The sequence below is a fragment of the Macaca fascicularis genome, chromosome X (genome assembly GCF_037993035.2).
Source record: "Macaca fascicularis isolate 582-1 chromosome X, T2T-MFA8v1.1".
NCBI classification, from domain to species: Eukaryota; Metazoa; Chordata; class Mammalia; order Primates; family Cercopithecidae; genus Macaca; species Macaca fascicularis.
This window is the reverse complement of record NC_088395.1, coordinates 159,370,850-159,388,205: the sequence shown is the minus strand read 5'-3', so window position 1 is coordinate 159,388,205 and position 17,356 is coordinate 159,370,850. Positions and strand designations below refer to the sequence as shown.

Below are 17,356 nucleotides of genomic sequence, written 5' to 3'. Positions count from 1 at the left end.
GGCGGGGTTTGGGGCGGGGCGGACTGGGCAGGCAAATCTGATCAGCCTGCGGGGGAGCTGCGCGCGCGGGCTGAACGCTTGTGGGGAGGTGGGGAGGAGTGGAATGAGCGTGAGAATGAATGAATGAACGAGCAAACAAATCGACCAGCAGACGAAGGAGGGAACGAAGGAATGGAAGAGACCTCTCCCCTTTGGGCGTCTTCAAGATGGTGGTGGGGGGAGTGAAGGGTCGGGAACTGAGGGCGATAGACCAGGAAAGCCACTATTCTGTATGAATGGAATCAGATCGTCTGTACTATTGTGTGTCTGGATTCTTTCTTTCAAAGTGATGTTTTTAAGATTTATCTATGTTGTTGAATGTGCTGTCGCTGAGTAGTATGCTGTTGTTTGGATATATCAGAGTTGGTTTGTTTATTCACCAGGTTATGATCTGGGCTGTTTCCAGTTTGGGTGATCATAAATAAAGCTACTATGAATATTCATGTACACATCTTTGTGTGGACATATGCTTTCATTTTTCTTGGGCAAATACCTAAGAGATGAATTGCTACATCATAGGATAGTTTTATGTTTTATAAGAAACTGCCAGAATGTATTCCAAAGTGGTTGTGCAATTTACATTCCCACCAGAAATGTATGAGAGATCCTTTTCTTTCACATCCTCATCAACATTTGAGGTTGTCAGCCTTTATTTTTAGCCATCTGAGAGGGTGGGAAGTGATATCTCATTGTTATTTCAATTATCATCTCCCTGATGACTAATTATGTTGAGTATGCTTTTATGTGCTCACTGGCCATTTCTATATCTTTCTTTGTAAAGTGTCTGTTCAAGTAGTTTGCCCAATGTTATGTGCAGTGTGTGTATATATATATATATATATATATATATGTGTGTGTGTGTGTGTGTGTGTGTGTGTAGAGACAAAACAGGAAGCTAGCTCATTATGTGCAATGTGTGTATATATGTGTGTGTGTATGTGTATATATATATATACACAGACATTTAGTTCCTGAGAAATTTTATGTTTTAGATTTAGGGGGTACATGTGCAGGTTTGTTGCCTCGGTATAGTGTGTGATGTTGAAGTTTGGGGTACAAATGATCCTGTCATCCGAGTACTGAACATAGTACCCAATAGTTACTTTTTAAACCCTTGACCCCTCCCTCCCTGACCCCTCTTGTAGTTCCCATTGTCTGTTGTTCCCATCTTTATGTCCACAAGTACCCAATGTTTAGCTCCCACTTATAAATGAGAATGTGTGGCATTTGGTTTTATGTTCCTGCATTAATTCACTTAGGATAACATCCTCTAGCTGCATCCATGTTGCTGCAAAGGACATGATTTAATTCCTTTTTTTGTGGCTGCATAGTATTCTGTGGTGAATACCTACCACATTTTCTTTATCCAGTCCACCATTGATGATCACCTAGGTTGATTCCACGTCTTTGCTATTGTGAATAGTGCTGTGATGACCATACAGGTACATGTGTCTTGGTGAAAAAATGATTTATTTTCCTTTGGGTATATACCCAGTACTGGGATTGCTGGGTCAAATGGTAGCTCTGTTTTAAGTACTTTGAGAAATCTCCAAACTGCTTTCCACAGTGGCTGAAATAATTTACATTCCCATCAGCAGTGTATAAACATCCCCTTTTCTCCACAGTCTCTCCAGCATCTGTTATTTTTTGACTTTTAAATAATGGCCATTCTCACTGGAGTGAGACACTGTCCCATTGTGGTTTCGATTTGCATTTCTCTGATGATTAGTGATGAGAGCATTTTTTTCATATGTTTGTTGGCCACTTGTATGTCTTCTTTTGAGAAGTGTCTGTTCACATCTTTTGCCCATTTTTTGATAGGGTTATATTCTGGATATTAGACCTTTGTCAGATGATTTTCTCCCATTCTGTAGGTTGTCTGTTTATACTGAGATATATTTGACAGACAGTAAACTGTGAGTTTGTCATGTTTCAGCTAAACAACTTGATAAGCTTTCACACACATACACACACACAAACGTATGAAACCATCACCACAATCAAGGCAATAAGGATTTCCATCACCTTCAAAATTTCCTCATGCCCATGACTATCCCTTTCTCTTCTCCTCTCCTGTCCCTAGGCAACCAATTATCTGCTTTCTGTCACTATAAGGTATTTTCTAGAGTTTTATATAATAAAATATTATAATAAGTCTTCTTTTGTGTTTGGTTCCTTTCACTCAACAAAATATTTGGAAATTGTCTTAATTTGCACTGCCATGACAAAATACCTGAGACTGGATGGTATAGTTTGAATGTATCCCTTCCAAAATTCAGGTGTTGCCAATGTGATATTATTAAGAGGTGAGGCACTGTCATTGTCTACTTTATGTAGTATTAAATGGACAGAAGGGAGAAGAGAGAGAGACCTAGATCTATTAAAAGGTGATTAGGCCAGAGGGCTACTACCTCAGAACGGAATTAAGGCCCTTATGAAAGAGGCTTCGTGCAGCATTTGGTTAACTTGCTGTTTTGTGTCTGCCTTCCACCATATGAGGACATGGTAAGAAGGCCCTCAGCACACACCAAACTCTGAGATGATCATTAGCATTTTTAGCAATAAAATATTTTAAAATTAAGATGAGTACATTTTTTCAGACATAATACTATTGTACACTTAATAGGCTATAGTTTTGTATGCACTGGGAAACCAAAAAATTTGGGTAACTGGCTTATTGTGATATTTGCTTTATTGTCCTGGTCTGGAACAGAAGGCATACTATCTCGAAGGTATGCCTGTATCTATTTCTTTTTGACTGAGCTTTGCTATTTGTATCTTTCAAGAAATTTGCCCATTTCATGTAAGTTGCCAAATTTATTAATATAAAGTTGTACATGATGTTCTATTATTATCTACAGTGATAACGCCACCCTGATTCCTGATATTGATAATCTGTGTGTTTTGTTTCTTAACCTGTGTTTCTCTTCTTTCTTCTGTCCATTTAATACCATATAAAGTAGACAATGACAATCATTTTTATATTAACCATTCTTTGTTTGGGGCATTGCCCCATCCCACGAAGTAGAATTTGCCTCCCACTGTAGATCCCGAAGATGGTTAGTATTCACTCTCCCAGCTTCCCTTGTAGCTACAGCTTGGGCACCTAACTCAGGCTCCACCAATCACATGAACCCACTACCCATTGAATCTGAGGCCCGAGGTGGGAAGAAGCAGGGTCCCCACAGATTTCACTCAGGCTGGGCTGCTGGTGGCAGGCGTCATGCCACCCATTCCTTGAGAAGCACTGGTAGCTGTGGTTCTCTTGGCAGCGTCTGCAATGTCTGCCCAGTCATTGGTGGGAGCAACAGGGGAGCCCGAACTGCTGAGCACTGCGGTGAGGTTTGTAACCTTGTTCCTCTCTGCAAAGGTGAGTTTCTTGCTTGTCTGCATGTGAGTGTGGGCCACAGAGAATGCTGTGCTGGGTGGCTAAAACTCAGAGACCCAGAGAGCAGATTTTAGGGTGGCCATGGCAGAGGGAAAGCAGGAGGGGCAATATCTGGGAGCAGAGAAGCACCGTATGGACGAGCTCCATGTTTGGCCTGTACACTCTGCCCAAATCTCTGGTTGACCCTGGAGCTATGCATGCACAGGGCAGAGTCCAAGAAAAGAACTGAGCAGAGGTTTCAGCTGATGCCCAATACTGTGGAAACGGGGTCTGGAGATTGCAGTTGGTACCCAATACAGGGGAGACTTAGTGTGAGTTTAGCTAGGTTAGTTGTCTACTAAGACAACAAACCACCGTCACTACCACCACCACCACCACCACCACAACAATAACAAACAATGACCCATCTCTGGAGAAATATAACAGAAACTAAGAAGCCAAATCTACTAGAACTCATTATGGACAGTGTCCAGGATATAATGCTAGATTACTAGAAGAAACAAGAATTGTTCTGGTACTCAAGGGAAAAAGCATCCAAGGGAAACTCACCCTGGGCTGACAATAGTCAAGAACATAAAGCATGCTCATAATGATTTTTATATTGATATATGTGCTTCTTCATTAATGCATAAAATAGCAGTACTTAAAAGTTCTTTACCAATATCATAAATTGTTGAAATGTTATTTCCAGCGAATGTGTCTAGCTATTGGCAATAACTGTAATGTGATATGAAAGTATTTATTTCTGTTGGTGACAAAGTCACATGTACTGCCGATACTGTTGTAGTTTGTTGCCTACATTCATAATTGAAGGAAACACTAAAGTTTAGTTAGTTTAGTAAAAATAAGGATTCATTTTTCGCCATCTGATTCATAGATCCTTTGAGATCTTAACACCAGGTTAAGGTCTTAAGACCATAGATATTGATTTCTCCCTGATAGTACCAAAAAAAAAAAAAAAACATGCCTGGCACATAGTAGATGCTTCATAAATATTTCTCAAATAAATGAATGCATCTGTGTTACAATCTAGTGATTAAGGGGTTAAAATTAATTATCTAGTTTTTCATATCCATTAAAACAATAAATTGATAACAAAGGCTATTATTTGATGATTGTTTGCTATGTGCCAGACATTGTTTTATAAATATTATCTCATCTAATTCTTACAACAGTCCTGAGGCAGACACTGTTATTACTTCTGTTTCATGGTTATGGAAATTGGTTATTGAGCCAAACAGAGTTTAAGTAATTTGTTCAATGCCACATGGCTGGCCTTAGAACTTTGCTCTGTCTGAGTCCAGAGTCTGCGTCCTTAAAGTATAAAGGTAAAACTTGTTATGAATGTCTCAGGCTTGGCTTCTGGCCCTCAGTTCCAACAAATTCTTTTCTGATCTCCTTCACTGACTAAGGCTCAGAACAACTCTGTTTTACCCACATCCTCTTAGGATACCTGTGGTGCCATCTGGGGATATCAGCCCCTCACCCAGTGATATGGTTTGGCTGTGTCCCCACCCAGATCTCATCTTGAATTGTAGCTCCATAATTCTCACATGTTGTGGGAGAGACCTAGTGGGAGATAATTAAATCATGGAGGCAGTTTTCCCCATGCTGTTCTCATGGTACTGAATAAGTCCCATGAAATCTGATGTTTTTATAAGGGGTTTCCCCTTTTGCTTGATTCTCATTTTCTTTCTTGCCTGCTGCTATGTAAGATGTGCCTTTCACCCCCTGCCATGAGTGTGAGGCCCCCCAGCCATGTGGAACTGTGAGTCCCTCAAACTTCCTTTTCTTTATAAATTACCTAGTCTCTGGTATGTCTTTATCAGCAGCATGAAAACAGACTAATACACCCAGCTTCACACAACCACCTTAAGGCTAAATGCCATCAGGTTTGGCTCTCTGGGACCAACTTCTGCTTTCCAAATCTCAATGTCCACCTGCTCACTGGACACCTCTCCCTAATGTTCTTCAAGCCATTTGATGATTGTTTGCTATGTTTCTGATATGTACCTCTATCTTTCCTCCTCTATCCTAATGCAAGGTACACCTTCCCTGTGAGGACTTTCCTGACCCTTTCCAGGTATGACCTTCCCACTTGGTATCCCCCTGTACTCTGTACATACCCTATCACTACCCCCAGTAAGTTGTGTTACTAAATTTGTTTACATGCCTGTCTCTTCTTACCATTCTGGCAGCTCCTTAAGAACAGGGACTATTTCTAATTTGTCTCTAAATTTCTAGGACTTAAAATAATGTCTGACACAGTAGGTACACTGTAAATGCTTGTTGAATGGGTAGATCTATGAATAAATTAATGAATGAATTATATACACCAACCCTACTTATCACTTTGGCTGTTGTGTTTACTGTGATTTACACAAAGCCAATTGTGTAGTGTAGAAATGTAAATGTTATGTGTAAAATGTAAAAGGTAAAAGTGTAAAAATGTAAAATATATACAAACATGGCCCAAGGGGATAACAATGAATTTTTAAATAGGAAATTTTAGTATAGAAAAAGAAACTATTGAAAAGAACCAATTGGGGGAGTGGCCAAGATGGCTGACTAGAAGCAGGTAGTGTGTGTGGCTCTCACAGAGAGGAACAGAAGGGGCGAGTAAATACATCACCTTCAACTGAAACATCCAGGTACTTACATTGGGATTAATCAAGGAAACAACTTTACCCACAGAGAACGAAAAAAAGCAAGATAGAACAATGGCCCACCTGGGAGCAACACGGAGCGAAGGGATCCTCCCCTACCCAGGAGAGTGGTGAGTGAATGAGCGACCCTAGGAAACCATGCTTTTCCCACAGATCTTTGCAACCCTTGGGTCAGCAGATCTCCTTGTGAACCCACTCCACCAGGGCCTTCAGTTTTCAGTCTGACAGAGTCACGTGGAGTCTTGGCAGAGCAGCCGCTCAGGCATGTGAGGAGAACCTTAGATACTTGGGCTTTCTGGCAAAAGCAGCTGCAGCTTCGGCAAAGTAGAAGGCTAGACTCCTGTACCTACCCCCAGGAAAGAGGCTGAATCCAGGGGTCTGAGCAGCAACAGCATGCAGGCCCCACTTCCACAGCACCTCACAAGATTAAACCCACAGGCTTGAAATTCCAGGAGTTGGTTTTTTGAAAACATTAATAAAATAGGCCACCAGCTACATGAATTAAGAAGAAAAGGCCAGACGCGGTCGCTCAGGCCTGTAATCCCAGCACTTTGGGAGGCCTAGGCGGGTGGATCACGAGGTCAGGAGATGGAGACCATTCTGGCTAACATGGTGAAACCCCGTCTTTACTAAAAATACAAAATAAATAAATAAATAAATAAATAAATAAATAAATAAATAAAAATTAGCCGGGCGTGGTGGCGGGCGCCTGTAGTCCCAGCTACTCGGGAGGCTGAGGCAGGAGAATGTCGTGAACCCGGGAGGCGGAGCTTGCAGTGAGCGGAGATCGCGCCGCTGCACTCCAGGCTGGGTGACAGAGCGAGACTCCGTCAAAAAATTAAAAAAAAAGAAGAAGAGGAAGAGGAAGAGGAAGAGGAAGAAGAAGAAGAAGAAGAAGAGGAGGAGGAGGAGGAGGAGGAGGAGGAGGAGAAGAAACAAACACAATTAGAAATGATTAAGGGAATGTTACTACTGACCCCACAAAAATAAGAACAACCATCAGAAACTACTACAAAGACCTTTATGCACACAAATTAGAAAACCTAGAAGAGATGGATAAATTTCTGGACCCATACATCCACCCAAAACTGAGCCAGGAAGAAACTGATTCCCTGAACAGATCAATAACAAGCTCTGAGATTGAATCAGTAATAAATAGCCTACCAACCAAAAAAGGCCTAGGACCTGATAGATTCACAGACAAATTGTACCAGATGTACAAAGACAATCTGTTACCATTCCTATAGAAATTATTCCAAAAATCGAGGATGAGGGACTTCTCCCCAACTCATTCTATGAGGCCAGCATAATCCTGATACCAAAATCTGGCAGAGACACAACAAAAAAAGAAAACATCAAGCCAGTATCCCTGATGAACATCAATGCAAAAATCCTCAACAGAATACTTGAAAACCAAATCTAGCAGCACATCAAAAATCTAATCCACCATGATCAAGTAGGCTTCATCCCTAGGATGCAAGTTTGGTTCAACATATGAAAACCAAAAAATGTGATTCACCACATAAACAGAACTAAAGACAAAAACCACGTGATTATCTCAATAAATGCAGAAAAGACTTTTGATAAAATTTGACATCACTTCATGTTAAAAACTCTCAATAAACTAGATATTGAAGGAACATAACTCAAAATAATAACCACAGCCAACATTATACTGAATGGGCAAAAGCTGGAAGCATTCCCCCTTGAAAACCAGCACAAGACAAGGATACACTTTCTCACCACTTGTGTTCAATGTAGTGTTGGAAGTCCTAGCCAGAGCAATCAGGCGATAGAAAGAAATAAAGGGCATCCAAATAGGAAGAGAGAAAGTCACCCTATCTCTGTTTGCAGACAGCATGATTCTATATCTAGAAAACCCCATAGTCTTGGCCCCAAAGCTCCTTCAGCTGATAATAAACTTCAGCAAAGTTGCAGGATACAAAATCAATACACAAAGATCAGTAGCATTCCTATACACCAACAACAACCAAACTGAGGGCCAAATCAGAAAGGCAATCCCATTCATAATTGCCACAAAAATATAAAATACCTAGGAATACAGCTAACCAGGAAGGTGAAAGAGCTCTACAATGAGAATTACAAAACCTGGTTAAATAAATTAGAGAAGACACAAACAAATGGAAAAACATTCCATGCTCATGGATAGGAAGAATCAATATCATTAAAATGGCTATACTGCCCAAAGCAATTTACAGATTCAATACTATTCCTATCAAACTATCGACATTCTGCAGAGAACTAGAATTATTTTAAAATTTATATGGAACTAAAATAGAGTATGAATGGCCAAGACAATCCTAAGCAAAAAGAACAAAGCTGGATGGATCACATTACCTGACTTCAAACTATGCTACAAGGCTACAGTGACTAAAACAGCATGGTACTGGTACAAAAACAGGCACATAGACAAATAGAACAGAATAGAGAGCCCAGAAATAAGGCTGCACACCTACGACCATCTGATCTTTGACAAAACTGACAAAAACAAACAATGGTGAAAAGACTCCCTATTCAGTAAATGGTGCTAGGATAACTGGCTAACCATATGCAGAAGATTGAAGCTGGACCCATGGTTTACACTGTATGCAAAAATCAATTCAATATGAATTAAAGACTTAAATCTAAAACCCCATACTATAAAAACCATGGAAGACAACTTAGGCAATTACCATCCTGGACATAGAAACAGACAAAGATTTCATGACAAAGACACCAAAAGCAATCAAAACAAAAACAAAAATTGACAAGTGGGATCTAATTAAACTTAAGAGCTTCTGCACAGCAAAAGAAACTATCAACAGAGTAAACAGATAACCTACAGAATGGGAGAAAATATTTGCAAACTATGCACGTGACAAAGGTCTAATATCCAGAATCTACAGGGAAATTAAACTTACAAGAGAAAAACAAACAACCCCATTAAAAAGTGCGCAAAAGACATGAACAGATACTTCTCAAAAGAAGACATACATGTGGCCAAAAAGCATATGGAAAAAAAGCTCAATATCACTGATCATTAGAGAAATGGAAATGAAAACCACAACGAAATGCCATCTCACATCAGTCAGAATGGCTATTATTAAAAAGTAAAAAAATAACAGATGCTGGCGAGGTTGTGGAGAAAAGGAAACCTTTATACACTGTTGGTGACAGTGTAAATTAGTTCTACCATTGTGGAAAACAGTATGGTCATTCCTCAAAGAGCTAAAAGCAAAACTACCATTCAACCCAGCAATCTCATTACTGGGTATATACCCAGAGGAATATAAAGCATTCTTCCATAAAGACACATGCACATGAATGTTTGCTGCAGCACTATTCATAATAACAAAGATATGGAATCAACCTAAATGCCTATCAATGACAGACTGGATAAAGGATATATGCTACATATACATGATAGAATATTATGCAGCCACAAAAAGAACAAGAGTATGTCTTTTGCAGGAACATGGATGAAGCTGGAGGCTATCATCCTTAGCGAACTGACACAGGAACAGAAAGCCAAATACTGCATGTTCTCACTTGCAAGTGGGAGCTAAATGATAATAACTTACGAACACAAAGGAGGAAACAACAGACGCTGGGGTCTACTTGAGGATGGAGGGTGGGTGGAGGGAGGGGAACAGAAAAGATAACTATTGGGTACAAGCTTAATACCTGGGTGATGTAATAATATGTACAATAAACCCATATGACATGTGTTTATCTAGGCAACGAACCTTCACATGTACCCCTAAACCTAAAATAAAAATTTAAAAAAGAGAAAAAAAACCAACTGTAATTCCAGAACTGAAAAACATAAAGTGAAAAATTCAATGGATTGTTTTAATAACAGATTGCAGATGACAGAAAAATCATGAACTTGAAGCTAGATCAATAGAGATGATCTATTTGGATAAACCAAGAGGAACAACAATAAAAAGGAATGGAAACTCAGTGGTCTGTAGGACAATATATAAAGTTCAAATGTGTATTTTGAGTGCCAGGATGGGATAGAGAAAATGGGGAAGGAAAGCTATCTGAATAAATAATGGCTGAAAAATTCCTCTAGTATCATTTTTCTTGGGAAATCCATTATTTACAAATTTAATGAAACTCGATGAACCACAAAGAGGATAACTACAAAGGAAAGCAACATCTAGGTACGTTGTAGTCAAGCTACTGAAAACAAAGAAGGGTAAGAAAGTAGTCAGAGGAAAATGAAACACTACATATGGGAGCATATTAAGAACTTAATTCTCATCAGAAACAATGGAAGCCAGAAGACAGTGGAGCAACATCTCTAAAACAGTGAAAGAAAAAAAAAAATCTTCCAATCCAGAACTCTATATCTAGGGAAATAGAACAAATTCAAGAATGAAGGTGAAATAAATATCTTTTGAGATACATGAAAGCTAAGAAAATTCATCAACAGAACTGCACTAAAAGAAATATTAAAGGAAGTCTTTCAATCTGAAGAAAAATGAAACTAGAGGAAATCTTTGATCTTTGGGTAGAAATGAAGAACCCAGGAAATGGTAAATGTGTGGGTAAATATTAATGAATAGTTATTTGCTCTTAATTTCTTTGTAATAATATGACTTTAAAGTAAACAGTTTAATAGTATATACTAGGGCTTGGCAACTATAGCATAAAGGATGAGGTGGAATGGAAGTGAATCTATATGATGGAGAGTTTCTTACATTTATGTACAATATTAACTCTAAGTAGACAGTAAAAAGTTAAAGATATACATCGTAATCTCTAGAGTGAGCACTACAAAAATGCAAAGAGGTATAGCTAAGAAGATAATAGATACATTAAAAGTGAATTATAAAATATATTTGATTAATCTGGGCAGGAAATGGGGAACATGGGATCAAAATCAGATGGAGCAAATAGTAAAAGGATAGACCTAAATCCAAACATATCAAACATAACATTCAATGTAAATGGGCTAAACACTCCAATTAAAAGGCAGAGACTGTCAGAATGAATAAAAGAGCAAGACTTTTGCTGTCTCCAAGAGATGCAATTTTAATATAGAGACTCAGATGGGTTGATAGTAAGAGGTTGTAAATTATATACCATGCAAGGGGCAAGCATAAGAAAGTGGGAATTGCTATGTTAATAGCAGACAAAGTGGAGTTCCAAAGAGTATTGCCTCAGATAGAGGTAATAATTATGTAAGGTTCAATTAATCAGAAACACATAGAACTCATAAATATGTTTGCACCCAATAACAGAGCCTCAAAACATATGAAACAAAAATTGACAGTACAAAGGAACAACTAGGCATTTCCACAATTGTAGTTGGAGATTTCATCATCCCTGCCTCAGCAATTGATATAACCACTAGACAGGAAATCAGTAAATATATAAAATATATTTAACATTTAATATAAATCAGTAAATATACAAAACATTCCACCTAAAGAGACTAGAAAAGGAATAGCAAAGTAAATCTGGAATAAGTAGAAGGAAGGAGATGATAGAGATACAAGAGCAGAAATCAACAAAATAGAAAACAAAATAAAAGTAAGCAAATCATACATATTTTAAAAGAGCAACAAAATGTATAGCCCTTAGGAAGGCTAATCAAGAAAAAAGAAAAGAATCATTAATATCAGCCAAGAAAGAGGGGTATCATTAGAGGTCATATAGGCATTAAAAGAATAGTGAGGGAATATTAACTTTATGACAATAATTTTGACAACTTAGATAAAATTGACCCGTGCATTGGAAACAAAGCAATTTACCAAAACTTCCAATGGATTGAATAGAAAAAACGAATAGCCCTATACTTCGTAAATATATTTATTAACAGAAAACATTTCTAAAAATAAAACAAAAATCCAGGCCCAGATGATTTCATGGGTGAACTCTAGCAAATATTTATGGAACAAAAATTGCCAATTTTACACAACAGTTTCAGAAAATAGAGGAGCAGGGAACAATTCTTAGCTCAGTTTATGGGACCAGTACAAACCTAAATCCTGATAAAAAGATGATATAAAACCAGAAAATTACAGAAAAATATCCCTCATGAACAGTGTAGCCAAACTATTTATTAGAAACTCATAGCCAGCAATGTATAAAAAGGAAAGTGTTTTATTGCCCATTTCTAGATGATGGGCATACATGTTCACTGACAGATATAGGCCACCCAGCTGTTAGGTGAGGCTGCATCTGTCTGATTGAAAGCCTACACGCTTTCCTATGCAATGGCTGCCCAGGTGGTTGAAGGCCAGCCTCCAGGCGGTAAAGAGCTGTGATGAGGAACACAGCCAGCAATCGATCTATGTTGTAGGGATTCCAGGCCTGAGCAGGGCAGGCTGTGAATACCCTGGGGACCTGGTCTTAGGATCTCCTGCTCGTGACTTCTAGTCCACCCCATCCCAGCAATTTGCCACAGTTACTGATGGAGGTCATTTTGATGGTAGAGGGCCAATCGGTGGGTCTGTTGCTCCCAGAGGCTCCAAGCCTTGGAACATTAAGCCCTTACCATGCAGGTCCTGTTGCCAGGGCAACACAGATGTCTCCTCCTGTCTAGCCACTTGTCTTCCACAGAGACTACGAAATTTTTCTTCCTCATCTACCTGGGGCTTCTGGGAGAAGCGGGAAGCCCTGTGGTCTTAGCACATCGGGCCTGGGAGACCCCTGCGCTGCGCAGCGCGGCCGCGTGACTGAAGCGAGATCTTGCACCCTCCTGCTCCAGGGCCTCTTGGCGGCCTCCAGAGTGGGCTCCACCGCTTGAAGGCGGCATTTTTCCGCGGGTGTCGCAGCGTCCGCAGAATCGGAGAAAGTGAGCAGGCGCTGGCGGGACCCCAGAGTGACCGCGGGTGCTCTGGGCAGGGGCCAGATCGCTGCCTCAGCAGGCAGTGGTCGCGAGAGAGGGTCCTGGTCCGGCCCAGCACCCGCAGAGAGAGGAGGAGGGGGCTCCTGGCTGCAGCAGTCTGGCGGGGCGGGAGGGGGGCTCCTGCTACAGGGGTGCAGGGGACGATGGGAGAGAGGGGGGCTCTGGCTGTGGGGGGAGGAAGGGGACTTCTGGCTGCAGGTGTGGGGGACGCGGAGGGGGTTGCCAGGTTACACGGAAGATCAAAAGAGGGAGGGGGCTCCTGGTTTGGAGCTGGGAAAGAGAGTGGGAGAGGTCTCTCTGCTTCCCTTCCGCAGTTTGGGTAAGGAAGGACTCCAGGCTGCGAAGATCTGTGTAGGGGAGGACTCCTGGCCGCAGGGACTCTGGGTGGGGGGAGAGCTACCTGTTGCAGGGGCTTGGATAGGGGAGGACTCCTGGCTGCAATGTTACAGATGATGGCGGGAGGGGGAGGTGCACTCGTTGTGGTGTGATAAGGGGACATCAGCTCAGGCAAAAGGGGGTCTCCCAATAGAGGTTGTGGGTGTGTGCCAAGGGATTAAGTGTCACCAACTGGGGGAGGGCTTCGGGGGTGCATGGGCTGCAGCAGTGGGAGGGAGTGGATCCCTGGCTGCTGCAGTGCTTGGGAGGGGAGGGCAAAGGCCTGTAGTGGGGGTGGGTTGATTGGCAGCAACATCCCTCTCTCCCCTTTGCACTCACAGGCTGCGTCAGAGACTGCAACAGTCAGCACACATTCCTGTCTGATCAGGCTCCCTCCCTCAAGTCCTCTGCGATGGCTCTGGCGATTCTTCGGGACTGGTGCAGGAGGATGGGTGCGAACACAGAGCGCTCCCTGCTCATCCTGGATATCCCTGACGACTGTGAGGAACATGAGTTCCAGGAGGCCGTGCAGGCTGCCCTGTCGCCCCTGGGCAGGTACCGAGTGCTCATCAAGGTATTCAGAAAGGAGCTCGGGGCCAGGGCAGCCTTGGTGGAGTTCACTGAGGGTTTAAACCGAAGCTTGATTCCTCGCCAAATAGCAGGCAAAGGGGGACCCTGGAAAGTGATCTCCCTGCCCCAGGTTCCTGATGCTGAGTTTCAGGATATGCCCAGTTTCCCTGCACAGCCCCAGGGGCAAACAGTGGCCAGAGGCGCAGGTGAGGCGGGAGCTGCAGGTGAGGCAGGATCTGTCAGTGAGGCAGGAGGTGTGAATGAGGAAAGATCTGCAGGAGAGGCAGGAGGTGCAGATAAGGCAGGAGGTGAAGATGAGGCAGGAGGTGCAGGTGAGGCAGGAGGTGCAGGTGAGGAAGGAGGTGCAGGTGAGGAAGGAGGTGCAGGTGAGGCAGAAGGTGCAGGTGAAGAAGGAGGTGCAGGTGAGGAAGGAGGTGAAGATGAGGCAGGAGCTGTAGGTGAGGCAGTAGGTGCAGGTGAGGTAGAGGCCTGGACCCAGTCATGGAGCCAGACCCTGCGGCCTCTGATGAAAACGATGGCCTACCGGGAACTGAGACCCTTTTCCGGGAGGGAGCAGCCAGGCTGCGTGGAAGAATCCTTTGAGAGCTGGTTGGAGGACGCCAAGGATATGCTGCAGCTGTGGTGCCATGCGTCGGAAAGGGAGAGAAGGAGGCGGCTGCTGGATAGCTTGGATGGCCTGGCCCTGGATATCGTGAGCGGCCTCCTGGAGGAAGAGCCCGACTTCTCTGCGCAGGACTGCCTGACGGCGCTGGGGCAGGTGTTTAGGAGCCGGGACACGTGGATGACCTCGCGGATGAAGTTCCTGACCTGCACACAAGGGCCCCAGGAGGGGCTGTTTGCCTTCGTGGTGCGCCTGGAAGGCCTGCTGCAGAAGGCCGTGGAGAAGGGGGCTGTCCACCCAGCCATGGCCAACTACCTGCGACTGCGGCAGGTGCTGTCTCGGGCCCACCCCAGCGAGGCGCTTCAGGATACCCTGAGGAGGATGCAGCTGGAGAGGAGGCCACCCGGCTTCCTGAGGCTGCTGCGGCTCATCCGGGACATGGAGGTGTTGGCGGCCTCCCCAGCTAGGAGCCAGCAGTGTGCGGCCTGGCCAGCAGCCCCAGTGGAGAGTGAAGACCCAGCTGCCATCCAGGCGTCCCCTGCCGGTGGAGACGCCGCCCAGGCATCCCCAACCCAGGGGAACGCCAGCGAGGCTGATCCCAGAGCGGAAGATGCTGCTGAGGCTGCTTCTGCCACCAAAGAGGCTGCCAGGGGCGCCCCTGCCACTGGGGAAGTTGAAAATGCCCCTGCATGCCTTGAAGGCCTAGGTCAGGCAAGGCCCCCCGACGCCCCTGGGGGCCTCCCAGCCCGGATGGGCAGTGGAGTCGACATGGCCCCAGGAGGTCCCAGCTGGGAGCCAGAGGGCCTTGTCCAGGTCGGAGGCCAGGAGGCTGAGGAGCCTCCCCAGGAGGGGCTCAAGCCCATCTTGGAGGAGTCAGAAAATGAGGATGAGGACGGTGCTGGGGAGGTGGGCAAGCCCAAGTCCCCCCCGGGCAAATAGGCTCTGAGGGCCCCGAGGGCTCCTCTCCTCCCAGGCAGCAGCACCCTGGAGGCAGATGGAGGCCAGGCCAAGGCCGCCCACGTTTGGAGCTGTGCCTCCCACCTCCCCCAAGGGGCCCTGGCCACCATCACCAGTCCTTCCCAGTGACCCAGATGACCACGTTTGATACCAAATGGGGAGCTGGCCTGGAGGGAGCCCTGAGCAGCCAGCCTGAAGATGTCTGCCCCCACCCCCTGTCCTGTGTTGGGAGAGGCAGGGGAAAGAGGCTCTCTCAAGGGTGCCACCTGCCTGCATTTCCCAAGAGGTGGCCCCCACTTGCCATCCCTGGGGCAGGCTGCCCCCTGTTCCTGGAAGCCCACCCTCACCTGTGTAGGCCCCATAGTGACCCACACGTCCAGCAGACACCCACTCACCCACCGCTAGCCGTTGTTCCTACACAAAGTAGTGTGCTGTGCGCACATCGGTGCAGCCGCCTCTGGGCCCGGGGCACATGCTGTGAGCTTCCTGCGAGCCCAGGCTCTGCTCGCTGCTGTCTGTCCCACATCATGAGCATCACCTCTGCTTTCCCAGTGTAGACCTAGGCCAGGGGCTGCTCGTTCTCGTGGAGCTGTGTGTGTTCTTCTCTGAGCAGTTCCTCCTCGGAGGCCCCCAGCACAGTCCTGGGAGATGGTGGAAGGAGGCGCCAGGGCACGGTGGATGCTCGTCCTGTGACTGCTATGGTGAGCATGACCACGATGGTGACTGTGACCATGATGGTGACCATGACTGTGTGAGGAAGAACCGGACCTGGGACAGAGCAGACTTGCCCTGCCTGAGGCTCCCCGGGGAGCTTTGTGCTTTGGCATTCTACTCTTGTTGTTACTCGTGACTCAGTTTCTTTGACTCGGGGGGGGGGTGTTCCCTGCTGTGTTTTTGGTGTCCTGTGAGGGCCATAGGACAGGGCCCTGCCCCAGCGGATGGGCTTGGGAGGGGGCTCCCTGAAGCCGGTGGACTCTGCCAGAGTCCACTGTCCTGGCAAGAGGCGGACCCTGGGGCCCTCAGGAAGGAGGGACGTGGCAGCAGGGTCGGCAGCAGGAGGGCGGGTAGATGAGGCGCCTTGCCAGGAACCCCAGGAGGAGGGGGCCTGGGACCTGTGTGGGACCTGCGTCCTGTGGTGGCCATTTGCAGTTTCTCTCTGTGTTGTGGTTCCCTTCTCTTCAATGGTTTCAGTACATGTTTCTCTTCAATAAACTTCATTCAGTGTTCCAGCCAGCCTCACCTCTGCTGTGGGAAACTGGAGGTGAGGTTTGCGGGGGATGGAGTTGGGTGGGGTGAGGGCCACAGTGGCCAGGCTGACACTGGTGTGTGGGCAGAGCAGGGTCCCTGAGGGCCTGTGTGGTTCTTTGGGCTGCATGAAGCCTGGCGACAGGATTCTGGTTTTCATGGGCAGTGGCTGATTGAGTCCCCAGGGCAGCAATCCTCCTTGAGCACTGGCCGGAGGGGCAGTCCTCAGTGGGGGCCTGAGGATCCTGGAACCCGCCCTCCTGAGCCCTCCTGGGACTGGCTCTCTCTCCCAACAGGCCAGGGAGCTCGCCACAAATTGAGGGTAGTCCTCGATCAGCCATTTAACTAACCCAGAGTCTGTGGGCAACAGGACTGGGACAACTGATAGGCCCCTCCCTGCACAAGTGCGGGGAGGGGACGGGATCAGTGACTTGGACCTGGCGAGGGTCTCCCAGAGCTCACTCAGTCTGTGCCCACACGCTTCCTCCAGCTGTTCTGGAGCACAGAGCCTCCGACCATCCCCTTGGCTCAGATGATAGCCAGGGTGCCCCAAAGCAGCCTGGGAGCCAGTGCTGGGAATGGGTGGCTGCCCGCCCGGGCTGAGGAATCCTGGATCTAGGCGACCTGTC

General features: G+C 45.4%; 1 protein-coding gene across 1 annotated transcript; it reads left to right on the top strand.

The window, feature by feature from the left end:
- Positions 1-12,622: 12,622 nt before the first annotated feature.
- PNMA6F (PNMA family member 6F) lies at positions 12,623-16,711 on the top strand. The gene is made up of 2 exons (XM_045383527.3): positions 12,623-12,904; positions 13,675-16,711. Exon 2 carries the CDS (start codon positions 13,746-13,748, stop codon positions 15,462-15,464), a length of 1,719 nt encoding a protein of 572 aa, XP_045239462.1. The 5' UTR covers positions 12,623-12,904; positions 13,675-13,745; the 3' UTR covers positions 15,465-16,711.
- Positions 16,712-17,356: the final 645 nt, after the last annotated feature.